Here is a 27591-nt window from a genome sequence, read left to right as displayed (position 1 = left end):
TCAAATAATAGCAACATCCCTCTCCCATCTGTTCTGAGATTTCACAGCTCACTAAGCACTTCTCTCATATTATTGTATCTTGCTTTGATCCTCACCACAACAAAGAGATTTAGCAAGATGGTACTGTTTTCTATTTTACTTTTCAGATGAGAAAATGGAATAACAGTGACTGTGTTTGTGTGGCCAATAAAACCACAGTGCTGAGATTTGAACACTTTCTAATACTAAACATCATTCAAGACTGGTAAAACAGGTTAATATCTTTGTTTAAAAAAGATCTACTGTTTCAAAATTTACACAAGATCTATATGATTATTTTAAGAAAATTCAAAGAACTCAGAAAAATATATTAAAAAGTAGAAAAGTGTGTCTCATCCTACTCCTGGTCCCGAAGAGTGTGGTGGGTTTTTGAAATTCCTTTTTCTGATTTTACATGCATTTACAGGTACGAAAAAATTTTAATGGATCAAACTATTTACATCGCTGTGATTTTGTTCTGGACATTTCCCAAAGTTCTTAAGATCTTCCCCTTCAAGATGAGCAATGTTTGAAAACAGAACAGCAATATTCATGTGCATACTGATGCGAGGAGAATATTATATTCACCCCCAGTGTGTAAGGTGGAGTTGACTGTGTTAAGGAAAAGGGTGCCGGGGCTCAGAAACGGAGTTAACTGACTCTGATAGCGTCAGCAAATTCATTTTCTCTCAAGAGCAGGGGGCGGGGCTTCAGAACCCGCATCACAAATCCGAACAGCTCTCTCAGTCTTCTCCTCTGTAAAATGGAGATTCGAATATGTGTTCAGTAAGATTATGGTGAAGATTAAATAAGTTAATTCACATTAAAATCTCAGCACAAAGCCCCGTGATGATACGATGATGATAATGATGATGCTAATTCTCCTTTGGTCGAGGATGAGATAGTGGGTGGGGCTTAAATTGCAAGGTTATCAATACCAGGAAGAACGCCCCAGGGGATTACTTTTTATTAAGAGCTACCACACAATTTCATCTGGGATGCCCTCTGGAGACCGTTCAGACAGCGAGACTCCAGCTCTGAAAATCTCAACGTCGAACGTCTTTACGATCCAGTGCTTGGCTTAACCTTTGGAGAAGCCGAAGACTACAACTCCCAGGGTGCACCACTCCAGCCCCCCCCCCCCGCCCAGGACGTCGAGTCTCCCCCCCCACCCCCCATCCTGTAGTTTGGTAGCTTTCGTACCAAACTACAAATCCCGGAAGACCTTGCAGCACTGCTCGAGTATCGGAGTCTCGACTTTTTGAAGCTTAGCTGCGCCCCTGTTGCCTGCTGGGAAATGTGTTAAGCATCCTTCCCCTTTCAGGCCCGGGCGCAACAAGACGGGCGAACTGGTAGCCCTCGAATGCCGGGTCTTAACCGCCCATTCGGAAGCGTGATCTGGCACGAAAAGAGTTTCGAGAGCGTCTGGGCTCGGGGTCCACGGTGAACGTAGCTTGCGCACTAGGCCTTTCCGAGTGAGAAGGGAGACGGGGAAAAAAGCGGTGTTGGCGGACGAGACCAAGCGCCAGCTTCGAGGAGGGAGTTGTTCAAGGGGAAGGGTGAGTCCAAGGGAGTTAGTAGGGGTGGAAGTGGGTGAGACTCTTTACCAACGGACGAAAGTGAGGCGCGCCCCCCAAATTAGGATTTTAGAATGTCTCTGATGGAGAGGAAGAGGGGTGTTCATACGGTGTGATGGTTTTATGGTTTGGGGCTGATAGTAGGACTTAACTCTGTGGCCTTGCCAACCCTTGCTCGTGGAGAAAGTTGGCAACTAGGACCTTGGACGAGGAAGGTGCGGTAGTGCAAGAGAGCCCTAGTTGGAAAGTTAGCAGAAGTGTTGGCAAGTTACTCTGGGGGCCTGGGGGCTTCAGCTGTGTCTGCGAACGTAGCCTTGCCTAGCCCTTTCCTATTGGTGGGTGGAGGTGGAAGGTATCTGGGGATAGATGTTGTTTGGGGTTCTGGCCCAAGAGAATCCCAGCAGCAAGGAAACCTTTGAACTCTCAGAGGCTTAAACAGGGCCATCAGAGTGTCCCAGTGTAATAAGCATTACATACCATTAGATTAGGTGGGGGCTATTTAGATGAAACCAAACCAGAGAAATTGGTGTCCAGCTCCCTGGTTGCAGAATATTGTGGAAGTGGCTCAGCTCTTAGAAAAATGGCTTAATTTAAAAAAAAGTCATCAGGGTACAAAACGGACTGTACATAATGACCCTATTTTGTAATAAACACATATCTCCCATAATGTGGCATGTGTCTATGGCCGTAGATAGAAAAATATCAGAACTACGCTGTACTCTTAACTATGAACAGTAGTTATTGATAGATGGTGAAATTACAGATTAATTTTACTCTTTACATCTGAATTTGTACAATGAGCATGTGTTACTTTTTTTCCCCTTGTTTTTTCAAGAAGAGTTACTGGGTTGCTCTGAGGTGGTACATTTTGGAAGGCAGGCACTGAGGCCGTCTACTCTGTGGCTTGCATCTGGCCACCTGTAGATCGATTTGCCAAGAGTCCTAAGAGGATTGAATTCGAGGTGTGGATTTAGTGTGTAGCCTATGTGAGGCTAATGCTTTTTTTTTCTTCCAGGTTGGAAAGAGTCTGTGTTAGCAAGCATCACGCCATGGTATGTGGTTGTTTTGGTCTATGTCAGCCTAATCCATTACCCTTTCTAGTCTGGATTGTTCTTCTCATTATCTGGTAGATTTATTTTTTTTAAAAGATTGTATTTACTAATTTTAGAGAAAGGGGAAGGGAGGAAGAAAGAGGGGGAGAAATATCAAGTGTTGCCTCTCCTATGCCCCCCACTGGGGACCCAGCCCACAACCCAGGCATGTGTCCTGATTAGGGATTAAACTGGCAACACTCCAGTCCCACAGGTGGGCACTCAATCCACTGAGCCGCACCAGCCAAGGCTATCTGGTAGATTTAGGTTGCCCTGCATAACTTCCTTGGGATCTGATAACTCACGCTGGCTGGGGGATGAGAGGGAGAAAAATAATGCAGCTGAAATACCACTTCAGCTTTGGACTTGATCTGGCTTTTTGCTCGTTTGTCAGGATCATTGTTCTAGCTTCTGCTACCTAGTATTCCTGTGTGTGTGTTTTAATTATAAAAGAAACTGTTACATATTCTTTCTTGTGCTTGTGCATTTCCTGGGACTAAAGCTTGTTAAAATCAAGGTGGACACATGATAAATAAATGTATTTCATGTTTATTTCCATTTTTTTTAATTTCTCAGCTTTTGCCACGTTTCTAATTAAAGATTGACGTGCCTGCATAAGCATTTTCCTGTTAAAATGTCCTTGCCTCTTACAGAGGAGCAGAAGAAAAAGATTGAGGAGAATCGACAAAAGGCTCTGGCCCGTAGAGCTGAGAAATTAGCAGAACAGCATCAGAGTGTAGGCTTGGGCTCCTCTATCGCTTCGGGTCCTTCCGAGTGCCAGCAGGGTCCTTCTTGCCATCTCCCCAGAGACTCTTCTAAGCTGGTGAGCCATGGTGTCATTTTCAAGCAACAAAAAACTAATAATTCATCTCATGGTGACCAAAGACCTCATAATACCCACAGTTTTCATCTCAGCACTTTGGAGCAGGCAAAGGGGTCATGTAAGAGGCACGAAGAGATGCCCACCGCCTGCCTACACCACAGCCCTCCAAGTCAGATGACTCTCACTGGGATCTCCCCTCCTTTGGCACAAAGTCTTCCAGAGGTTTCCGGCCAGCAACTCTTGGGCTATGAGTCAGGTCAAGGTCGCCCTCAGATTTCACATGGGACCAAGTCAACACCTTTTGCTAACACAGCTCATGAGCCTTCAGCTAAAGCAAAGAGTTCCCAGGATACTCCAGCTTCTTCTTCTGGACATCTTCCCAGGGATCCTGAATCAGAGGCCAAGACAGCCAGACCCTCCACCTCAGAGCAGAATGTTTCTGATGTCCGTTGTAGCCCAGGGAGTGTGATGCCCAGAACAGAAGGAAGACTCCAACAGAACTCGGGGCCCTCACCCCACAAAGCAGTACACTCCCAGGAGGGAACGTGCGTAAGGGATGGAGACCGTTTCCAGGTGAAGATTGGGTACAATGCGGAGCTCGTTGCTGTGTTCAAGCGTCTGCCCAGCAGAAAATTCGGTAATGAGTCTTCATTTAGTCTAGCTCTCCAGATGTTTTTTTTTCTATTTTAGGGTCTCTTTTAATCTAGCAGTTTCTCATAAATATGAAGAGGGTACATTGGCACATTCTCTCCATACAGTTGTTAAAATTTTTCTATTTTTGCTCATGTTTCTTTTTGTCACAGACATTCCTCCAAACAGCTGCCAAAATTGGAGGCCGCCACATGGCCATATGGAGAACGGAGGAATGTTTACTGAGAGGCCGGCTCCTCTGCCAGGTGCTTTGTATGCACTGTAGCACTTGAGCCTAACAACAGTTTTTCGAGAGAACTAGATGTTATTTTAAGGGCAGTGGAGCTGGCTCCGCAGTCTGCACGTGCTCAGGGTGGTCTGTGTGCAGGGCAGAGCTGGGGTGTGGCTAGCTCTACCATGCCTCGGGGGCACACCTGAGCTTCCAGGGACTACACAGGGCTCCACCTCTGCCCTCAGCTCTGTCAGGTGAGGCCCATAACATCCCAGAGGCTGACTTGCATTTCTCAATATAGAATAAAAAGCATTATCCTTATTTATATTTGCTCTTTGTCTTTTACAAGAATTTTATAAGTCAGTGGGGGCTTGTTCAGCCAACTGTTTTGAATTTGGTGTGCATCCATTCATCCATGCATTCATTCATTCAATAAGCTTTTTATTGCATGTCCAAGAGCAAATTATAACAACAGTCTTCAGCCTCATTGTGTGTGGACAGACCAAGTATTTGTGTTTCATTTCAGATCCTAACACCAAGATGTGGAACTTCAGCATGACGGACTATAGTGCCCTGAGTAAGTAGTTATGTTGTCACCCCTCAGGCTGTAAACACTGGTGTTGAAAAGTTTCTCTGGAGCTACAGATGTGGTCTGGCTCAACCATGGTGAGCACGGCCAACCTAGCGAGGCAGCTCCTTGGGTGACAGTCACTGGTATTTTAACAAAAGCTAGCATTAATGGAGCCTGCTGTGTTCCAGGCTGTACTAAGCCCCTCACAGGTCCTAACTCTTACTCCTTATAACATCCATCTTACAGATGGGACCACCGAGGCCCAGCAAGGGTAGGTTGCACAACCAGTATGTTGTGCGACTGGGATTCAAACCCAGACTGTCTGACTTCAGGCCGCGTGTTCCCACTGGACTGCTGGCTCCAGCCATGGCAGGCAGCTGTGCTGGCCCCTGCTCCCAGGAAGGTTACAGTTCCGCAAACAACCCAAATCCTCATAGCTAACTCGAGAGTGCAGGGAGGGGCATTGCCAGGCAGGCGCCAGCCAAGGCCCGGTCTGGGGAGGCCGGGTCACGTTGTTGTCGGGGCCCTTGGGTGCATGCACCACTTTTGGGATTCTGATGACTGTCCCTGCCCAAGGTTTTTGTCACCTTCCGGCACCTGAAGTCTGCTCCTCTGCCCTGGGTGTTCTCACATCTCCCAATAGCCATTTCTGTCCCTTCTCCACTCTCCCTTCCCCCCCCAGTTCAAAAAGGGAAAAGATGAAGATGCACGGTGAGCTCACTCGTCCACAAATGTGGGGCCTGGCGCAGAATTCTCTGGTGCAGTTTCTGGGGGGTGATGGGACCGCTCCCCGCAGAAGTTCCTATTTCTCTCCTTGGCCTCCCCTGCTTTTCTCTGATAGCTGTGGTGACCTTTTGGGGGCTCATTTTACTATTCCTTTAATCTGTTTGTAGGTGTTAGGAGGGGGAGAACCGGTGCCCTAAGTTAAGGGTGCAGGTCTTGACCCTTGGTGTTGTTCTCATGGTGGCTCAGATTAAACCAGTGGCTCCCACGGTCCTGATGTCGTTTGTTTTACTGTCTTTTTAACTCTGTTCTCCGGCCACAGTACATGGTGACCTGAATGACTTCTGTGTTTCAAATTCATTTAGGTTTTCTGTGTGGTATGATTGGTTTTGGTAATGCTCCACATGTTTTTAAAAACCATTTGATGGGTACAGAAGTCTGTACATAGCTTTTATTTTTGTTGTATTTAATTTTTAAAAAAGATTTTGTTTATTTATTTTTAGGGAGAAGGGAAGAGGGGAGAAAGAGAGGGAGAGAAACATTGATTGGTTGCCTGTGGTGTGCGCCCTAACCAATTCTGCAACCCAGGCATCTGCCCTGACTGGGAATTGAACTGGCGACCCTTTGCTTTGCAGCATGTCACCCAACCACGTGAGCCACGCTGGTCAGGGCTGCACATAGCTTTTAGGTGAATTTTACTGATTCTGAGTTGTGTAGCTCTTCTGTGTCCTTACCAGTGTTTTGCACACTTGATCTGCCATCCGCCACGTTATACCTACCTTGGACACTCTTGCAACGATTATGGGTTTGTGCATTCTTATTTTTGCCTTTTGAGATAGGTTCATGATCCTGTGTCTTCGTAGCAGGACACACTTTTCGTTGATATAACGTATAGAGGCTGTCTCTGTCCGTCCTTCTGTCGCTTTGCCCTGGGTCTGCCTCGGGTTTTGCCTTTTTAACTCGACCACACACTCCTCATAGGACATATGGAAAGGACACCAGCGTGTACAGAGGAAACTATCCCCACAAACTCTGCGTTCGTTTAACCACTGGGAACATTTTGGGTTTTTTCCTTCCAGCATTTTTACAGCATTAAAGCACACAAATGTTTATATATGTAATGTAGTTTTTATCTTGCAGTTTTCACTTTAATGTTAACAGTTGACTCTGAGTGATGGAAGTGTGGGTGCCCATTGTTGGACCCCTTTGACTTCCCCCAAAATGATTCTATACTATTGAACTTAATATTCTTTTGGTTTGTTTGTCTTTTCCAAAATGTCTTCCAAAAAACAATTGTTGGTTATATGATATTCCATTTTATGAGTGTGTCATAAATTGCTTAAATGATTTACTTTTTGTCTGTTTTAATTTGCTCCCAGTTTTTTTCAGTATTAAAGCTGTAAGAAACACCTTTTCCATAAATTTTTGTATTGGGGAGAGATTCCTAGAAGTTGAATCATTTGTTTTTCAGAGGGTTTTATTCCCAACTGGCAATGTAGATACCTGTTTGTTTATTTTTTTTAATTTTGCAAGTTTTATCAGTAAAGAAATGGCCTTTTATTTCTCTGATTATTTGTGAACATTTTTTCATACATTTTGTTAGTCATTCCCCACCCTGCCCCCTTTTCAATTGATTCCATCTCTGTCATTTGTGGTCTTGGTATTTTTCAAGTGTGAGCTCTGTTCATCTTTCTTACAAGTATCTTTACTCAATAGTTTTGCCTTTGAACTTAGTTTGTGTTTTTTGACGGTTCAGTTGTACGTAGTCAAATCTGTTCATCTATAAAGTATATCACTAAGAAAAAATCAGGCTCAGAACTGCTGCCAAGCAGAGCAGGGTCCAGTGGGAGGTTCCTGGTGTGTTGGCTTCAGCAACAGAAACTAGGGAACACACTTGCTACTCTGGTGAGACCCCTCTTCCTCCTGTTAATTTCAAACATCCAAGTGTTTTAATTTGAAAATTTAAGGAGCAGAAGAGCTATGTTCAGTAAGTACTGAACTTTCCAGAGCCTCAGCGAAAGCACCGTGCAGAGCCTCCCTGGCCAGCAGTGCCTTTTCTCGCCTGCCTCCCACGCACTGTTCCCGTGACCCTTCCTCTGCCCTGCACCTCTGCCCGCCAGAGCATCCAGGGACCACAGGAGATCATCCACCTTGTGACCTCTGTTCTCTTCCTCTTTGGCAGTGAAGGCGGTGCAGCACCTCCCCACGGTCACCCTGCAGCCTCTGGAGGGGGCCGGCAGCCTGGCTCCCACCGGCCTGCCTCCGGCTCCCTCGCTCGCCTTTGTCACAGGGCAGTGCCTGCTCATCTCCCGGGCCCGCTTCGAGGTGGACATCGGCTACTCACAGGAGCTGGTTGCAGTGTTTAAACAGATGGATTCCAGAAATTATGGCAAGTGATCGGCCTCTTTCTGAGTCCCAGGATGCATGTGGTTTGCAATCTCTGCATAGGGCGTTTTTCTCGCTGTTTGAGCACTCAGAAATGACTTTCTTGTAGAGCCTTCCCGATCTGCTCCTCTTATTACAGAAAGGTGATGCCTGAGCTGTTCAGATAGTAAACACATAGGGGGCCTCTTTTATCCTCAAAGGGAAGACCCCACAATTTCCCCCAGTCACCTGGTCAGTGCTTTCTTGGTAGAAGCAGAAAAATTCCTGCTTCAGCCATTTAAACCTACTTGTTTATATTTTGTCCATAACAGAGTAGAAAACAAATGGTTACCCTAGAAATAAGTGCCTTTCTGCAGACTAAGATAGCAGTTCTCAAACCCGAGTGCTGAGCGCGCATCAGCACCACCCGGAGGGCGTGGTGAAACCGGGTTCCAGGCCCTGCCCCCAGAGTGCATGCTGGCACCTGCTTCCCACCCAGAGACCCTGAATTCATTCACTTGAGGTGGGCCAGGCATTGGTATTTTAAAAAAATCTCCACAAGAGTCTAAAAATTAGCCAGGATTGACAACCACTGGCCAAAACTGAACAGTTTTGCTTTATTTTTTGTGAGGTTCTTCTAAAGCTGCCCAGTGAGACCAAGAGGCAGAAGTTATCTTTAGAATTCTGACCTCCTGTGTTTTATTTAGCTTGGGCCATGTTGTTTTCCAAACAGTGTGGTTTTTATGGATTAATATTCCCATTGAAATGGTTTTAGCCTTTCCCTAGGCAAGTAGAGAGCAAGCTCTTAAAACCCTTCGCCTTTGAGATGTCACGGTCAGGCAACATCTGGGAAGAAGCCTCTGTGGAATCACTCTCTTGGGGAGCTTTCACCCTGGCCTGGGACTCCTTTGGGAGGAGGGGGACACTGGCTGTTTAACTGGTGAGACCCGGCCAGTGAGCAGAGTCCTGGTGAGATGGCTGGGCGCAGCCTGAGGCATGGGACGAGCCACTCACACGAAGGCCAGGGCCCTTTGCCTCTCCTGCCCCCTTCTGAAAAGCACAGCCTTTGATATTATACTTACAAATGCTCACATAGCCTGCTGTTTGGAAATATGAACAGCTGAAATACTGACACCCAGTGCCACCTACACCCCAGCCATCCAAAAACCACGGCTGGAGTTTTTGCCACAGCTCTTGTTCACGTCCTCTCCCCTTTGCTGCGCAGCCACCGTCAGGACGGGGTGCCTGGCTTCGGCCGTGTCACATCACCCCCGGGCTGCCTCGTCTTTCTCCCGCATCTGACCTGCTGTGCCCATGGTGCTTTTCCCCAGACCACCCTGCTTTCTCGGTGGCCACACGGAGGAGAAGTCACCTTTGCTGTCCCAAGAGCATTTATCAAGTTGAAGCTTTTTTTTATTTTCTCAGAAGGCAGATTGGTAGGGAAACCTCTCCTAAGTGATCAGACAGTGTGGGGTAGTGAGATGCTCCCCCTTCTTAGTTAATGCTGTGTACATTTCATGCTACATGATGCTAATCAGCAGATGGCACAATAACAATAATCATAATTTATAATTGCTTTTTTTGAGTGCTCATTGTTTGCCAGGCATACTTTCATAAGCATTTTACATTTAAATGGAAAGTAATCCTTATAAGAACCCATTGAGGCAGGGGCTGTAGTATCCTAATTTTTCAGATGGGAGAACTGAGCATGGAGAAGTTATGTGGCTTTCCCACACAGCCAGGTCACAGCGCTAGGAAGTAGCAGGACTGGGCGTTGAACACAGGCTGTGCGACCACTCCAACCATGCACAGCTTGTTCCCCGTGTGTAAAATGGAGCTACAAACAGTGCCTGACTGCGAGCTTAGTGAGGAGCAGAGGAGGCAGCATGTGTGAGCCTCACGGCACCGTGCCAGCTCAGAATGAGCACTGAATATGTGTAAGTTCCACTTACTATTCCCTGTCTTGGAAATTCAGGGTATTTTGGACCTGCTGGGCCACCGTAGGCATGCATCTCCAGAGCACAGTTTATCAGCAGCCTTACAACCCAGTATTGGCACCATGCCTGCTCTTCCTAACTTGCAAAAGCCTCATGGGCAGGTACTCTCAGTTTACTCTCTTATCCCCCACGGCAAGCACCGTGCCAGCTACCTCATCCGAGTTTACTGGAGGTTTACGAAACCAGGGAATGAGTAAGTGTGAGGATGTAGCAGAAGGCAGCGTGTCATGTTTGCTTATATGTTTTTTCTTGTTGCAGATGCCAAGACCAGGAAGTGGAACTTTCTCTTGGAAGAGCACAATAAACTCAGTGAGATGCCCACCTTGCTTGTTTCATACCATGCTATTGTTAGGCTTTAATTATCTGCCTTAAATTTAATGCATTTTAAAAGATTCTCCTCCTCCCACTGTGGTAACTTAACATGTTGGGTACAGGACCGGTAAAGGTGGAGATGTTCTCGGCAGCCCCACCCCCATCTGCCGGGATGGTGGCTTCACAGCAGCCCAGGCAAACCTGGGGTCTTTTTTTTCTGTCAGGGTGAGGCGCTGCTAGTTAAATTTCTGAGGCTGGGAAAATTTCTACCCATCAGAGAAGTATGGGGATCAGAGGTGAGCTAGGATTGTGTAACTTAGACAGAAGCTACTGTAGCTCCCTCCGAGAACAGGCTCTCAGAATACTTCTGGAAGCAGATGATCAGGGAAGGTTGGAGAGTCTCAGCAGTACTGGGCTTCCGAATGGGCTGAGTTCTGCCAGAGGTGGAAGCCGAGGCCAGGGCACATAAGCATCGAGTGAGCACTGTGGAGACAGACCAAGGGAAGGAAATATGTACAGATGTAACTATAAGAAGGAGAAGCCTGTTTGGACTCGTCATTTTCTTTGTGTCCAAGAAAGCGGGACATGGTCCCGTCGCAGCCTATCCCAAATGTCAGTCTGTCATCCATCTTCCAGGCTGTCACAGTTCTGCAGTGGGTATGCAGCTGGCCGGACTGTTCCTCCTCCTAGACTCCCTGAGGGCTCATTGGGCCTCCCAGGCAGTGTCCGTGCTGGGCAGACCAGGAGAGACGTGATGCCGCTCAAGGAGCTCTGAGACCTGGGCCATCTTGCCCCCCAGGCTGGGGCTTTGCGGAAGGGGAAACGGCTGGGTTTCTTCCCTTTGTCTCCTCCTTACGTCACTCACTATGGGACATCAGGTAGATAATTCAGCATTCTGGGTCCCATTTATCCTTTTAGTAAAAAAAGGGGAAGGGGGTCTTTAATCTGTATGTGTCCCGCTGCCAGAAATTAAATATGAGGGAGGGGCTTTGGACTCCTTGAGGAAAGAAAGACTTGTTGTAAACTGAAGGTTAAATTGAATATAATGAGATACGTAGTATTAGGGAACACCAGCTGAAGCAGAAAGGATCTGAGACCCACGGCTGCTGCTATTTGGAACTTGTGATTCAGAGCAAACTCTGTACAAAGCTGAATTCTTGATAAGCAATCAGAGTGAGTTTTTTCCTCTCACCCCTTTGTCTTTCAACCACAGAAACATATAAGTATGTTAGCTATAAAGGCTTGATTTTCATGGAATGACAAAAAAAGCAGGATACTTACAGCTTTAGCAGGTGAATGTAACATTGAACAGCATGACTTGCAACTCACATAGCATAGTGGTTCCAGATCGTTAGTGGGCCGTAGAGTCTTTGGATATCTGATAAAAACTATTCTTCATCCAGAAAGATGCACATGTAATGGCCATATGCAATATTTGCATCGGTTATTAGTAATCCCATGGGTCTGGAGTTAAGAATTCTAGATTCAGAGCTCAGATTGTTTTTTTCTTTTCTTTTACATTCCATCTTGTTGTTACAATGGCTTGTAAAAACTAAGGCCAGTTCTGCCAATTTCATAGACTGGGAAAAGCTTAGACCCGGAGACAGGAAGTCATTGTTTTCCTTACTGGGAGCATTGCAAGTCATGATAAACTCCGACTCAAACTAAAGTTGCCATCTTGAGTCTGAAGTGTGACCTATTTGGAAATTAGAAGCCAGACCCCTGAGCTAGGAGGCCGAGGAGACTGGGCCCTGCAGAAGATCGCAGGTCCCGGCCCAGCTCTTATTCCACCGTTAGCAGACGGTGCACTGGGGAATTTGCACCTCTTCTCATCCCTGGGGCTGGTTGCTTGTGTGTGAAATTAGATTATTGACCCTGAGCTGGTGAGTACGAACATGTTAAACTAACTGAAAATGATAATAAGAGCTTCTGAGTGTAAGAATGCTCGTTGATGACGTGGTGGTATTTATCTTCTTCAGATTAGGTGAATTTAAGAGTTTTCCTTTCTCTTTTCTAAGTAACGTGAGGCCTTTTGCTGACAGTGAAATTGGCATAAGGCCTTTTGTTTCTCCTGATTGTCACAGTCCAGAAGGATCCGCATCCCCCTCAGTGATCTCGTCTTGTCAGCTGCTATTTGAAAACATTCGTGTGTCTACTGGGTGGCTCCGTAGTGGTCTGCCAAAGAGCTGTTTCACAGCAGCGACTTCTAGATGACTCATGAAGCCAGACAGCACATTTCTGTCATCTCCCAGCACAGGGAAAGGACGAGAGCCACACTGGTCGACAGTGAATGTGGGCTTTAAACTCAAACATAGCCCGTTGGCTGAACTAGCAGCAGAGGGTTTGGAGACAGTAGTTAGTAGGAAACGAAGAGGAGGCCGATGTTTTCCTCGAGTGGCTGAAGGAACATGATGCTTGCAAAGCACTGCATTTCACACTGGCTGGATTATCAGCCGTGTCTTGGTTTCCATCAGGTATTTGAGTTCTGAAGATCACTAGGATTAAAATGAAAATGGTTTCTGAAAGCACATAGAGTGCTCAGTCCCCTGAAGTGTGCAGAAATCAGCATGCTCAGATTTAATTTGGAGGCATAAAATGTATTACCGCATCAGTATAGACAGTCTCTTATATTAAAGCTGTCAGCCTTACCTAATTGCTTATCCTGATGATTTTGCTCTTGCAAACTCTCCAGAAATAACCAGTGCACATATTTAATGGAGGGCAGAAACGGATTTAAATGTGTTGAAAATACAAAGTAATTTCAGGTAGCAGTAGATGGCTCAATCCTCCCAGTTCACATCAGTATTTGCAGTGGTCGCTAATTGATGGTTGTGGCAAAAAGCTTTTGTCATACCTTCTGAAGATATTAAGAATAAATATGACCATGTGGGATAGAGGACTTATAGCCTTGGAATTTTGAATAATGTTGGGCAGAAGTAAAATGTACCCCGTTTCCCTGTACCGGATCCCTGAGGACAGTGAGCCCCCCTGGAGGGTCGCCATGCCTCTCCCAGGGCGCCCCTGAATGGGTGAAGGATAAAGAGCCACCGCGGGTCTGTGCACCCCGGCCAGTCTTCTCATGTGACTTTTCAAAGGGCGGTTCTACAAGGGACGAGCATCTGGGTAGTTACAGCCGTAGGACAGCAGGCCTCGCTCGGTAGTTTAGTGGTAGTTCTGCCACCAGCGAGTTCCAGGTCTTAACCTGTGACTTCTTAACCTGTCTTCCCCTGCTCCCAAATTGCATGTTTTATTTATATCTCTGGTTTATTTTTTTTTCTGTTTCTCTGTTGAAGAAGTTCTTTTCCCTCCTAATTTTAAAATCAAATGAGTCTTAAATTCTTTCAACATGATCAATGAAATTAATTTGCCTTCGTTTCCATGTAGATCTCAAATAGTTTATTTTTCTCACTTGTGTTGATGGCTTTTGACTAGAAGGGATCTCCCGTCCATTGTACGGAGGTCTGGGACCTCGCACTTGGAAGGGAAGTAGAAACCCTGAAGATGAGCTTCGATGGGAAGAGTCAGAGTCATGGTCACATTTGGTGATAGTCCAGACTCTGAACTTACCGGGGGTTGGTAAACTTTTTCTGTAAAGAGCTAGATAGTAAATATTTTAGGTTTTGTGGGCCACACGGTATCTGTTCCCACCATGCAGCTCCACCGGCTGTAGCACAAAAGCAGCCATGACAGATTGGCACAACTGAGTCCAGTAAAACTTTACACAAACAGGCCAGTTGGACCCTCGGGCCTTCACTTGCCAATACCTGCTGTAGAGGCTGGGTAGGGAGCTAGCAGGTCACCTTCAGACCAATTAGGTGAAGGTGACCACCTTCACCGAGTTACCACCATGTGCTGTGAAGCAGCTAGAAAATCCATTCTTGGAAACACCTCCTGGCGCCTTGCATGGAGCACAGGGCTTCCTTGCCTGTTGATAGCAGGTGACTTGGGGTTCTTCGACTGCTCACACATTGAAGCCAAAATAAAACATACAAAGAATGGAAACAAGACAGGATGTTTTCATTCTAGGTCTTGCTATTTCTGGGCTGATTTTTTTTAAGAATATGAGTCCTTAGTTATTTGAATGGGAATACTAAGATAACTTTTTAAAAAATATTTTATTTATTTATCTTTAGAGGGGAAGGGAAGGAGAGAGGGAGAGAAAAATCCATGTATAGTTTGCCTTTCGTGCATCCCCTGCTGGGAACTGGCCTGCAGGGAACTGATCTGCAACCCAGGCATGTGCCCTGACTGGGAATCAAACCGCGATTGTCTGGTTTGCAGGCCCGTGCTCAATCCACTAAGCTACACCTGCCAGGGCCTAAGATAACTTTTTTAATTACTTTAGGTTAGAAAAAGACCTGTCACAGATCACATTATAATTCTTTCTGGTATCTGTGTAGTGTAGAAAATCAATTTTGCAATATCGATTGCCCTCTTATTTGCAGAAATTCAGGAATAGAGAGGGAGAATTTGTTCTCTGGCATGCATCTGTCAGCCTCTGATTTTCTCCCCAGTCACTTTTTTTGAAGCCCCTTCTCTTTCCCTGGACCTCTTGGACATAACACTCCAGTTCACATGCCTCTGTTCTTCTTTCTAGTTGAAAGGGTGCGCTGCCTTCCACAAGTTCAACTGAGTCCTCTGCCCAAGACACTGACCCTGGCTTTCGCTTCTCAGATGGCGAAGACGTCTCTTGGTCTCACGGCAGACATCCCTGAGGCAGACCTCTCCGGAGTGGACCCCAAGCTCGTGTCTAATCTGCTACCCTTTCAGAGAACTGGAGTCAAGTAGGTCCTTGATCTTCCTGCTCTCTCTTGCTCACATTTCGTCACTTACCACCAGCTGGGCTTAGATGAGCTCCTTAGAATGCTCATCTTCCACAGAAATCCACAAGCATTTAGGCACTAAACAGCCAGGTGTGCTGTTACCAAAGCCTAATTGTAACCATTCATTTCAAATTCCATGAGCCATCAGGACTCTGCATTGCAGGTGTGCAGAAACCCCTTTCAAACTAGTTAAAGAGAAGATTTCTAAGTGCATGTGATAGAAAATTCAGGGTCTCAAAAGATCTCATCAGGCCTCTGTTCCTCTCTCGGCACTTCATTCCTCTTTGCTTTATTTTTGGCCCGACGCTCAAGTGTAGCCGCTGGGGCTGCCAGGGGCTTCCAGCTCACATCCATCAGCTCTGCAATCCAGCGGAAGCACCTCTTTCCTAGCAGTCCTGCCCTCAAATGCACGAAATCTGGTGCTGACGCTGGAACCAGTCAGTGTGGCCGAGGAGCATGGAAATCTTGTTGGTGAGGCTGGGTGATGGGCCCACCCCTGGAATGACAGGATAGGGCCTGCCCCACACGAATTACGTGGACTGAGACTGGGGGGTTGTAATTGCCCAAAAGAAGGCCAGGGTGCACTTATTATAGAAAGAATAAAGATAAACCTGTGGCCCGACCTGTCCTTTTCCCAGAGTTTCTCAGGAGAAGCAAAGTGACAGGTTTGAACTTGACTTCTTAAGAAAATACAGGAGGTGGAGGAGAGGGAGGAGGAGATCTTGTAGCCCGTCCAGAAATGAGGAAGCCAGATCTGTTAGGTGGGAGAGGAGCCCTGTGCCAGGGGAGGAAGTAGCGGGTTGGTGGGACTGACAAATGAAGGCAGCCTGTCTGCACACCGCCACTGTGGTGTTTTGGTTAAAGCTGGGCTACTGTCGCAGACAGGGTTTTGCTCTGGGTGTGGTTTCAGCATGGTCACGCCTCACTGCGGTCCCGCCCCCTTGTTTTCCTTTCCCTTGCCTCTGTCTCGCAGAGGTAGCAGCAGAGGTAGCACACTTTGCCATTTCATTCCCTCATCTGTTGTCACGTCCTTTGGGTCTCGTTTTACCCGGGCTAAGCATGGTTTTTTCCTTTGCTCTTTTCTTTCTCTGGTTCCTTCACTGATGTTGCCCACTCTGCACTTAGCATCACATTCTGCGCGGCTCAAGCAGAGGCCGTTGAACTCCTGTGGTGCATGTAGGCCTTGTCAGTTAACCTCCTCACCACTGGGGGCGCTGTGTGCGTCAGGACAGAGCGTGGCCCGTGCCTCCCTTCTTGTTCTATAGGGCCCTGAGAGTGGTAGTGGTATTTACAGCCTCTCTTCAACACTTTCAAGTTAAACCCAGATTTTAACTTTCGTTCTTTGAATAGGCAGGGTTTGGTGTTGAGGGAAGAAGACTGTGAATTTCATGGGGTTGTTTTTGTTTTTGTTTTTGTATGTAAGAATTCAGTCAAAATCTCTTGGATGCCTATCAGCTTCCTCCAATGACTACAGGGTCTCTCGAGGTTGCAGCCTGAGTTGAGGCTCAGAACGTGGGCTGTCTGCCTAGTCGCTCGGCTGGTGCAAGCGAAGGCTCGTGCAAGCGAACCGGGGCTTGTGTCCGTGTTCCCTGATGAGTGCAGCGTTTTTTCTGTTATGCCAACTGCTCTGCAGAGGACAGTGTCGCCTGTGTGATTGTTTCTCTTTTAACCCAAGTGTTTGCTTCGTTCTCAGTTTTGGCTGCTTGGTTCCTTAGCTCAGCTACCTCAGTGCAGGGAAAAAGGAAAAACAAATTCAGGGGTCCATTCTGCTTTGAGAATGAACATGTGGACATTGTAAATGGTGGGGCCGGGGAGGCCGCAACACAGGGCCCTGTGGGTTTGCTGCCTCGGTGCGCCCTGTATGCCCTGGCCACCACTTCTGTAAATCAGAAAGTGAGGTAGAAATAAGTCTGCTCACGTGTGCCCTCCCTCTGTCTGTCTGTGTCGTGTGGTTGACCCCGGAAATGGTCCAGAAGAGTGAACCGCAGTAGATGTGCCAGGAGGAAGGGGATCCTGGTCAGAGAGGTCCGTTGGCATGTCACCGGGCCCCCTGCCTTTCCCATGAAGGAACCTGCGGCCACCACGTGGGGGATGCAGGAAGGGAGACTCCCTCTCACGGGCGGGCTTTGTGACTGCTGGGAGGGCAAGGAAGTGCCAGGACGGGATGCCCATCTCCATGCTGTGCCTAGGACGGTGGCCTCATGCCACCCGCAGATCTGCTCTGTTTTCTGCCCACGCCGAACACTGGCCTTTGAAGGGTAGAAACTCTATTTCCAGGCAAACCCAAAAAGCCGTGTGCAGCCTAGAATTCTTGTCGGCCATACCAGCTGCCAGTTAGAAGAGGTTTCATTCTGTCTTTTGCTGTGTGAGAAGAAAAGAAAGAAAAAGAGCTAGTTGTCTGGCTTATTATCAGGTGTCAGTTAGCAAATGATCAGTTTTTCAGGAATCAGATGAAGGATGACTGGCGTTTGGAGCAGGAGACCAGACATGTGGCACTAGGGACCCTGTCAGCTTTTCACTGAGTCGTCAGGTGACTCGATCAAGTCAGTCTCACTGTTTATGTCTTGATTACTTTTCTCCTCGTTGAACATTCCCCTGGTCCTTACAGTGCTGTCAAGCGCTCTGTTAAGTGCTTTACTTTCTAACTTTATTAATCCTCAGAACAGTCTCTGGGGTAGATCCTGTTGCTATTTCCACATCTGGCTGAGGCACGAGGCGGTGAGATAACTTGCCTCCACGTGGTAGAACGGGGATTCCAGCTCAGGCTGCCTGGGCTCTGGAAGAGCTCAGTGCAGCCTTGCTCATGGATGGTCAGTGAGCGCTGCTGCACTGGAGGCCGCTGCTCCCTCCTCCTCTCTGGCTGCCCCGCCTCCTCTGCTGCATTTCCTGCCCTTGCTGGCTCCTCCCCTCTGCCCCTGTGCACACAGCATCCCCTCTGATCTTCATCTCTAATTCCCTTCCTCCTTGTGAGGCAGACCTTTCCCGTGAGCAAGGGCCCCTTCCCCAACCCCACATTAGAGACTGTTCCCCACTGTCCTTTCTCTTACATTGGGCTGAGGGTGACTCTCATTACAGACCTCCTCCCTGGGCTTCTAAGGTAGGTAGAGCCTCTCCCTGCCTTTTGACCACCAGTTCACATTTTCCCAATTTTGACTCCTTTTTAAATTATTCTTCTTCCCCGTAACTGACTCCTGCTTTTCCCTCTTTGGGGTCAGGTCTCTTCCTATGAACAGGGCCCACGCCGGCTGGCGCAGTAGCCCACACCAAGCCGTGTGCTTTGCTTTACACGGTGGCCTGGTGGCAGGTAAGCTTATGCCCCGGGAAACGTGTTGTGTCACTGTCCTTGTCTGCTTTCAGTTTTGCCATTGCGAAAGGAGGCCGCCTGCTCCTTGCTGATGACATGGGCCTGGGGAAGACCATCCAAGCCATCTGCATCGCGGCCTTCTACCGGAAGGAGTGGCCGCTGCTGGTGGTGGTGCCGTCGTCTGTGCGCTTCACCTGGGAGCAGGTCAGTGCCCCTGGCGTTGTGGTTTTGACGAAGAGGGTTTTCCTCGGGGTCAGAGGACTCAGATGATAACTTGGGTATAGGGCCTGAGACCTTTAAAGACCGTTTCAGCTGCGGGCGGGAGTGGAGAGGAGACGGCCGCCCGAGACGGGCCGTGGGTCTCTGCACTAGCATCCGGTCACACCTTCAGAGAAGACATCCAAGGTCACACCTTCAGAGAAGACATCCAAAGAGTCACAGAGCCAGACTTCCCCCCTTCTGTCGGCAGGCACTTTCCGAGTACTTCCTGCAGCCCTGTTAATGGCACCTTTCATGTGTACCACACTTCATTTTCAAAACATTTACCTCCTTTAGTTCCCACAGTCCTGTGTGGCCATGTACAGTAGACACACTGGGTGTCAGCCCTGTTGACAGACGAGAAACCTGCATCTCAGGGAGGGAAAGCGCCACACTTCCTGCTCACGAGGAGCGGCGCAGGGCCTTGAGGTCGCCTCTCCTGTCTTCTTGGCTCAGGGTTTTTGCACTCACTCTGTAGAAGGTGGTGAGGGCAGGAGGTTCACTGTCTACCAGGTACCTTTATAGCTAAAGAATCTGATGTGAACTCAGCTTTATTATCAGTCAGCCTTGAGCTTTGTCCGCCATAAATCCAGGATCAGAGTGGTTCTGCGAAATGAATAAAAATCCAGAAAAGCAAACTTGATGAGGAAGGAAGCCCCAGTTCATCATCTGTAGCTTTTCTCGGCCTTATGTGACGGGTGGCGGCTGTCAGCCCCCCCGCACCTTGGCTTCTTCCTAAGCCCCCGTGAGCCGTGTGTGGGGAAGAGGCAGCTCTGCCCGCAGCCGCTCAGCCAGGTGCCCAGACGTGCCCTTTGGACTGAAGAGGAAACAAAACTTTTCAGTCGTTCACTTGAAACAGTACCGTGTTCTTTTCCTGACCTTGTGACCTGAATTCTGCCAGTACCTGTAGTAATGAATAATTCAACACATACTTATTTCGTGTGTGTTAGATGTCCACAGCACCCTCAGAAATTCTAGGGAAGGGTCCGATGACCCTTCTAGGAAAGGTCTGATTCTAGAGACTGGAGGAGAACTAGCACTCCCTGTGTTAGAGCGGTGGGGGCCCGGGCACGCCAGAACAGCACCCCGACGCTGACGGGGAGGTGCCTGGTGGCCTTCTGTTGACCCTGGCCACTGGCTTTGGCTAGAGACGGCAGCACTTCTGGAGAGAGCAGGTGCTTTGTAGAAAATACCACCATGAGTGCCTTCGGTGTATCAAGCTCTGCTAAAAATTCCTTTATAAAATTCTTAAAAGAGTCATGCTCTTTCTCTGCAGAGACCTGCCGTCTAGTTAGGGGTCACAGAAATGAAACTCCCAGACACCCACAGTGACTGCCGTGCGGCACTAGCCTGGGAGGGGAGGCAGTGCGCTCTGTTCGTGGGAGGTGATGGAGCAGACAGGCCAGAGGAGGGTGGAGATGGTTGCTGTGTGTGGGGACAGGGACCGAGTCGAGGTCCCAGGAGGCGCTGTCTCGGCCCACACTGAGTGAGTGCCGCTGGTGGCTGCTGGGGTCACAGCTGGTGGCTGCCGGGCCGGGTCCTCATTTTGGGTTTGCTCTCCGACGTCGTCCGCAGGCCTTCCTCCAGTGGCTGCCGTCTCTGAACCCAGAGCACATCAATGTTGTGGTGACCGGCAAGGACCGCCTGACAGCTGGCTTGGTCAACATTGTCAGCTTTGATCTCCTGAGCAAGTTGGAAAAACAGATAAAGACCCCTTTTAAAGTTGTCATCATCGTAAGTGACTTGGCAGGGTCTTCAAGCACTTTATCCTGGTGGAAACTTTCTTCTTAAAACACACAGAACTTTCTTCTCCGTACTCTCACGGAGCCCCGCTCGGTCTCTACAGGAGCAGAAATCCTCATCTTTGTGGTGACCTGACATTTCATTTCTCTCAGCGGTTCTCAGCCCTGGCTACATATTAGCATTTCTGGGGGAACTTTCTGGAAAATGGAACTTACTAGGTCTGTGCAGGGGGGTTTGTAGCCCGTCTCTGAGGTGTGAGGGCCTGTGTGGAGGCCACAGGTGGACCCCAGGCTGGCCGGGGGCTTCTGGAACTGTGGCCGTGAGCCTGCGCCTGGTGCCCTCTTATCAGACATACTATTCAGACGGTTAATACTTTTTCTTCCAACAGGTAGGAGGACACTCCCTCCCCTCTCAGGAAGGCACTTTTTATTCTAGTCATTTTTAAAAGATGGCTCTACTAGAGTCCTGCCCCTAGCTGTGAGGGCACTCCTTTCAGTCACCGGCGTTCCTTCTGGTCTCCAACCACACCGGCCCCTCTGTCAGCACTCACTGTGTGTCATGGCCCCCAGGTAGAACTCTGAGAGGGTGCAGTTTCCTCCAGCCCCGGTTCAGGGAACCCAGAGCGAGCACCCAGAGGCGAAGCCTGTGGTAGGTGATTGCCAGTGGAAGTTCACCCATGTTTTTCCTTTTGACAAAACAGCAAAACCCAGTGCCTCCAGATGAGATGGAGGGTTCTTTATTCAAATGTGTGAATTTTAAAAGCCAGTGGTGTTTTCCTTCTCTGAAAAATACGATTCTCTCCTGACCGTGGAGAATTCCATGCCCATAGTTGGAGTGCCTGTCTTATCTAGAAGGAGAGGAAGGGAAGGGCGTTTGGGGTCCCCCGGGCAGTGCAGCCTCGTAGTGGAGCAGGTCAGGAAGGGTATGAGAGAGACTTCGTGCCGTGGGTTTCCCGGCGCAGGGCTGACTCTGTGTGTGTGTGTGGGTGGTGGGGCGGGGGCGGGGAGTGCCTTCACCCATTGGTTCAACTAACAGTGGAGTGCCAGCCCCGCGCCCTGCACAGAGCAGCGCACTAGGGAAGGAGGGAGGACAGTCAGTGGGACAGACAGACGCGTGCACAGATCCTGAGAGCACATTTTAGTGTTTTCATAGACTTGTGAGCTAAGTGTTGTGGCGGCTCAGAGCAGGATCTATTTTTATGATTTGGACATGAGACTCATGCTGTGTTCATAGCATAAGCAAACTTAAATGTTTACATGTTTTCAAGGCTGAAAGGTAACACATCTTTGGGGGAGCCATTTCTGGTTCGGCACAAATCCAAGTGTAGCTTTGAAAAATGTCAGCATGCATGTGAAAATGAACACATGAAAAAAAGACTCCAGGATGATGGTAGCGGTGCCACAGTGTGTAGGAAGAATAATGCCTTCATTTCTCAAGTCTGATCCTGAATCAGGTACTTGATGTGTAATCGCTGATCTTCCCAGTGGCCCCTGGGCAGACGCTGTCCCCATTTCACAGTCGACGAAAACTGACTGTGAGAGGGTTACGCACGTCGCCCACAGGCGCGGAGCTGGCAGAGTGGAGGGTCACTGACCAAAGCTGGATCGCGTGGGGCTTCAGAGCACCCGTGTTTCTGTTTCTGACTCAACACTTCCCCTGCCCTACGACTTTCAGCAAACCGCTGACCCCACCGATGGCTTGTTCTTCATTTATGGAAGATCCCTGCCCTCCACCTATTCCAGAGAAATGTTGTAGGGAGGCAGAAAGTGACGGTTCTAAGATGTTGCACTTCTCAGATGTCAGTTCTGTGAATGTGAAGCTAGTCCTGTGGTTAGTCATAATAGTGGTATGTTGTTGCCTTTCATATCCTCTGGACGTTGTGCTATTTTCTCTATAAAACCCCTTTTCTTGGCTGTCATGCGGGCTCATCATCAGACAGGGAATGAATGTTAGTTACACCCCAGGTTTCTGGGGATAGATACAGTGACATTTGGGGATTCGTCTCGCATTCCCCTACATTACGCTTTCGAGGTCCTTTTTGGGGGGGCAGTTCATCTCAGTTGAAATAGAACCAGGGGTAGGGGACATTTGTTCTTATAGATCTTCTTTAGCAATAAGCCAGGATATTCCTGGTATCCCTGTCCTAGGGCGACTGATACCATTGAGTGGTTATTAAGTGGCAGGACTGTTTCAGGGCTTTATGTGTATCAGCCCCTTTAAGACTTATGACAACCCAATGCGTGAGGTTCTGGTATTATACCCATTTTACAGATGGAGAAACTGGCACTGTAGAAAGGTCAAGTAGTTGCTTAGAATCACATAGCAAGTAATTTGAATGTATACCAAAATAAAAACTTTTCCCCAAAATAATAAGAATGTATTAGGTACTCATTGAGCTTTAGAAAATACTACATTTTCTAGTTTGCTCATGCATAGAATACAGAGCTGTAAATACTCAAACTCCATGTTCTCAGCATGGTCATCAGCCCCTGGAGGACAGAAATCTTGTCTTCTCTCCTCCCCCAAGTTCTTGCAGTACTCTGTCACGCCTGCTGCAGCGACAGCACTCACAGTGTCGTCTGGTCAGCTCTCAGGGTGGCTGAACCCTTCCTGCCCTGCGAGTGCCTGGGCTGAGGGCTGGGCCCCGGGGCAGGGCACACAGTGGGTCTTCAGCACACTTTGCTTTAGTGCCGGGCAGAGGTCAGGCATGTCTTACGAAGCAGAGACCACCTCTCAGCAGTGTGTTCAGTACCGCCTGTGAGGTGGGCAGGGCAGGGCAGTCACCAGCTCCACTTTGTAGGTGGAACACTGTGCTAAAGGAGGAAGTGACTGGCCCGGAAGGTAGTGGAGAAACCCAGCAGAGCCGGGCTCCTCGCCCAGACCACAGCTGTCTCCTTGAATGAGAAGGTGCTGAGGGAGGATCCTCGGCGATGCCACGCCAGGGTCGAGCTTAATGAGGGTTCTGTTTCCATGCACACAGGATCTGACCTTGTTCACCTATGTGACTGCTTCTTTTCAGGATGAATCTCACTTCCTCAAAAACATTAAGACTGCCCGCTGCCGCGCAGCTATGCCCCTCCTCAAGGTGAGTCCTGCCGAGAGTGGACTTGGCACCTGAGCCTACCTGGCATTGAGATCCGCTATGGTTAGCTCTGCTGGAAGGTGGTCCAGGAAAGCAGGGGCTGCAAGGTGGAGACTGTGGGCCATGGATGCAATTTAGTGTCAACTTAGGGCATCTCTGCTCAGGGCTGTGGTGCTGGATTCTGTTTTCCTCCTACCATCTTGCCAAGGAGCGCAGGGTCAGTGCAGTTGTCTCTGCCTCTCCCAGGCCAGGTCGGGAGAGGCAGTCCACTGACTGCACTCCAGGTCATCTGGGGCTCCTGCTGGACAAGGCTGAGGGAGCGCCTCCAGCGGTGTGTCCTGAAGGCTCCCCAGAAACTGCCTGTCCTCCAAGTTGCTGCAGGGCACAGTCGTCATGGTGCTCTGAAACCGAGGGAGGTGGGTGATGCTGAGATGTGCCCTGTAAGCTGATGCCCTCTCCTTGAGCCACCCTGAGCTGTGCTGTTAACAGGAGAGGCAGCCATCCACCTGGTCCTGGGGATCTGAGTTTATGCCCCAAGCAAGTGCTTTGGCTGGTGGAGCCCCGGCAGCAGAATGGGGGTGGAGGGGATGCTGCAGCACAGCTTCTTCTAATCTGTATGTGAAAGCACTCTGTTCTGACCTGCGGCGTCAGCTCCTGTCTGGTCTGTATGCACTTCCAGACCCATGTTTTGTTTCCCAACAGAGGAACTGCCCCCTGCCCCGTATTTCCTTCTGTTAGTAGTGACCTTTTCCTAATATTGGGGGCTGGGGGAGTAGTGAAATTGGGAAAGTAGCTTTTTCTGTCATAACAAGGCAAGGATCTCAGAGGTGATGCTGGGAAAATTTTGGGGCACACTAAGCAAACAAAAGTATGTTTGCCTTGTGCTGTTTTTATTCATTTACATATTATCTCGTGTCTTTGTATTGCACCAGCTTTTTAAAGCTGCAGCGTTTATTATCTAGAAGAAGGTTCAAGTTCTACCTCAGCTAGGGAAAACCACTGTGTTAGATATTGGTGCAACTTATTAGCATTTGAAAATTAACTTACTTTTTCTACCTCCCCATACGACATACACAAGTGTCCACTCGTTTCAGGTTTTGTTTTAGGAATAACAAGTTCCGTGATAATAACAAGTAACATGCTGCATCTTCCAAAGGAGGATTATGTCGTGTGCTCCTAACTTAAAAGTCCTTCACTTAAAAACCTTGATTCTCTGCTCATATTACCCATAAACAGAGGGCCATTTATGGACACTCTTAGATGAAATGTTTTCCCAGAGTGCTGACCCTTCTTTGGGGAGGCTTTAATGTGTACTCTCTTGAAAAATGTTAACAAAGACCTTGGTACTGTGGTTCCAGTGTCACAGCTCTAACTAAAATCTGTACCCCTGATTGTTCAGACAAAGGAAACTGTACAGTGGATGGACTTTGTCATTAAAGGTATAGCAGGAAAGCCTCTCAGCAACCGTCTGGTTAATGCGGCCGTTGCCGGTCAGCACGCAGGACCACACGCCAGGCTCTGAGATGTGTGCCGCTGAGCCGGGCTGTTGAAGACGGCGTTTACATCTTTAAAGTCATGGGCGTGTTTCAGGGCAACATGTTGAAACAAATCTCTTTGACTGTCGTTATACTGCTCTGGTTCTGCTGTAGAACTTGGGTGAATTATCAATAAAACGGGAGTTGGGAGTACAGTCTGCTGTTTGTGATGGTGCCTTCCCGCCACTCCCTCCCATGAGGCTGACCTCACGTGAGGCCAGAATGCGGTCAGGGTGGAGTGGGTGTACTTCCTCCAGATGGGAGTTTCTCAGCCTCGGCACCGTTGACTTTCCGGGCTGGATGATCCCCTGTTGTGCGGAGCTGCCGTGCCCCTGGTAGGATGTCTGGCAGCTCCCTGGCCTCGACTGCCAGCGCCAGTTGTACTCCTCCATGGTGACAACCAAAATTGCCCCCGGTAACTGCCGAACATGCCTTGCGGGGCAAATCACTTGTTATCTCTGCTGAGAGCCACTGATCCAGATTCGCAAAGGAAATGAATCTAAATGTTTTTGGAATGAGGAGAGTTAAGAAGAAGTAAACTATGCCCTCAAAAATCCCTGTAGAAAAGGAGGGGTTGCCTCCCAGTTGAAGGCAGATGGACAGCAACTAGACTTCTGGGGATTATCACTTTGTAGTGTGCCCAGAGGTCAAATAATAAAGTTATACACCTAAAACTTATACAAATAAAAAAACAAAGGCCATATGAGGACATAATTTAATACCATTCGATTGTTCCTCCAACCCCTGCATGTCTTAGAACTACTATATTCTCATATTTCAAGATTTTTAATATTTATCAAGATATATACTTTTCAGTGTATATCAAGATTTTTAATGTTTCAAGATCTCTCAGCGAATGTGCATAATAATTAGTTTATATAATATAGTCTGTGAGACAGCTGAGCAAGGTCACGTCCAGAAAATGTGGGTTTCGTTAATGACGAGTAGAGGACATGTTGCCTAGATTGTAAGAAGCTAGTGTCACTGTCCCTGGGAGGTGTGACAGCTCTCATAGCCGTGTTTGCCTGGACTAAGCAACGTTCTATTTTTACATATAAGTGTGGTAGGCAAGATAGAAAACTATAAAGAACATTTTTATAGTCTTCTTTAGTCCCTCCAGCAGTGAAAACCACTGTTAACAGTTGGTTATTTTTCTAATCTGTCAGTCGGGCATGATCATCATTTTTAATGGTTGTTGAGCGTCTGTTACATACACATTTCATAATTTAACCCTTCTAAGTTGAACATTATTTTGCTATTATAAGTAATTCTGCAAATCAACATCATCTGTATATTAGTAGCTTTATTAAACTTTGCCCTCATAAGACAAATTTCTCTACTCACAATTGCTGGGCCATAATTTTACCTTCTGGTCGACGTCTGAGAGTTTGAGTCTGGCCAGGCACACCCGCCTCCTGTCCGTCTCGGCCTGGGTCACAGGGCCACGCGCTCCACTGTGTTCCCTTCGGAGCAGTGAGGTGCGTGTGGCTTTTCTTTAGCCGTGTTTTGCTTGCAGTGCTTTTTATTGTTACAACAGGATTGTAACTTTATTAACAACATCCAATTATTCCTTTAGAGGGAAAAGGGGCCCCAGAATCCCACCATTCTTTCCTAATAAACGTTTGTCTTTTTGTGAGCAGTAAAAATTTTACTATTTTTATCTACTGATTGACTAGATGAGATGAGAATACCGGTCCAACTGAAACGTATGAGCTTTTTCTTTTTCTTTTTTCGTTGAGTAGTTTAAACAGATGATATAAGCAAATAGTACAAAAGGGTATAAAGTGAAAATAACTCCTTCTCCCAGCTTGGGATCCCCAGTGCCTTGATTTCTTTCCCCAAAGGCAGCCATGCTTACCATATTTTCAGGTCTACCTCTGAAATGTAACCTGTGTCCACGTGAGCACACGCGTGTTTCCTCTCTCCCTTCTCAGAGTGTTCTACAGCCACAGTCTTGCACTTGTTCTTTTTCCCGTAACAGTGTGTGTTGGGGATTATCCCACTTCGTGCCAGGTGACTTGACCTCATTCTCACAAATAGAATCCTCTGGAATAAATCTGTCACACTCTGTTTTACCTGTTCCCTGTGATGGATTTGTAACCAGGCTTTGGCTGTTGCATACGGTGCAGCAATGACCATCGTTCCGTATAATATGCAAGCGGGGAGTGGAAAACCCAGTTTCTCTGTGTCCAGAAAGCGTGGCGACCCTGCCCCGGGGTGACCAGACTGTAGGAGGAGCCCCTGCGCCCCAGCCGTTCTGATAAATTTGTTCAATTTCATCATGGAATCAATCTTAAAGTGAAATTGTGGGACTGGTAATAGTTAAAATAGACTATTTTTTCCCCAAGAGACCCCCCCCCACTTTACGTGTGCTGTACTAATACTGTGCACGAGTGTTTCGTGTGCCTTGAAGTTCAGAACGACGTGACTTTGCTCTGCTGGACCTGCAGGGCGGGGCACGAGCAGGTTTACCGTTGTGGTCCATGAAACAGTTCACGCTCGTGTTAC

General features: G+C 48.0%; 1 protein-coding gene across 1 annotated transcript in view; it reads left to right on the top strand.

Moving 5' to 3' along the window:
- Positions 1–1280: 1280 nt before the first annotated feature.
- Positions 1281–27591, top strand: part of SMARCAL1 (SWI/SNF related, matrix associated, actin dependent regulator of chromatin, subfamily a like 1) — a 50801-nt gene continuing 24490 nt past the window's right edge. Inside the window, exons 1-10 of the mRNA XM_037132279.2 lie at positions 1281–1577; positions 2611–2647; positions 3263–4146; positions 4898–4948; positions 7848–8054; positions 10285–10335; positions 14936–15122; positions 18519–18669; positions 20299–20457; positions 23486–23551. Coding sequence (XP_036988174.2) covers positions 3321–4146; positions 4898–4948; positions 7848–8054; positions 10285–10335; positions 14936–15122; positions 18519–18669; positions 20299–20457; positions 23486–23551 — 1698 coding nt within the window. The 5' untranslated portion in view covers positions 1281–1577; positions 2611–2647; positions 3263–3320. The remainder of the gene's footprint in view (positions 1578–2610; positions 2648–3262; positions 4147–4897; positions 4949–7847; positions 8055–10284; positions 10336–14935; positions 15123–18518; positions 18670–20298; positions 20458–23485; positions 23552–27591) is intronic.

Source organism: Artibeus jamaicensis, unplaced genomic scaffold (assembly GCF_021234435.1).
Source record: "Artibeus jamaicensis isolate MK-2021 breed Jamaican fruit bat unplaced genomic scaffold, CSHL_Jam_final contig_1015, whole genome shotgun sequence".
Lineage (NCBI taxonomy): Eukaryota > Metazoa > Chordata > Mammalia > Chiroptera > Phyllostomidae > Artibeus > Artibeus jamaicensis.
This window is presented reverse-complemented; position numbering and strand designations above follow the sequence as displayed.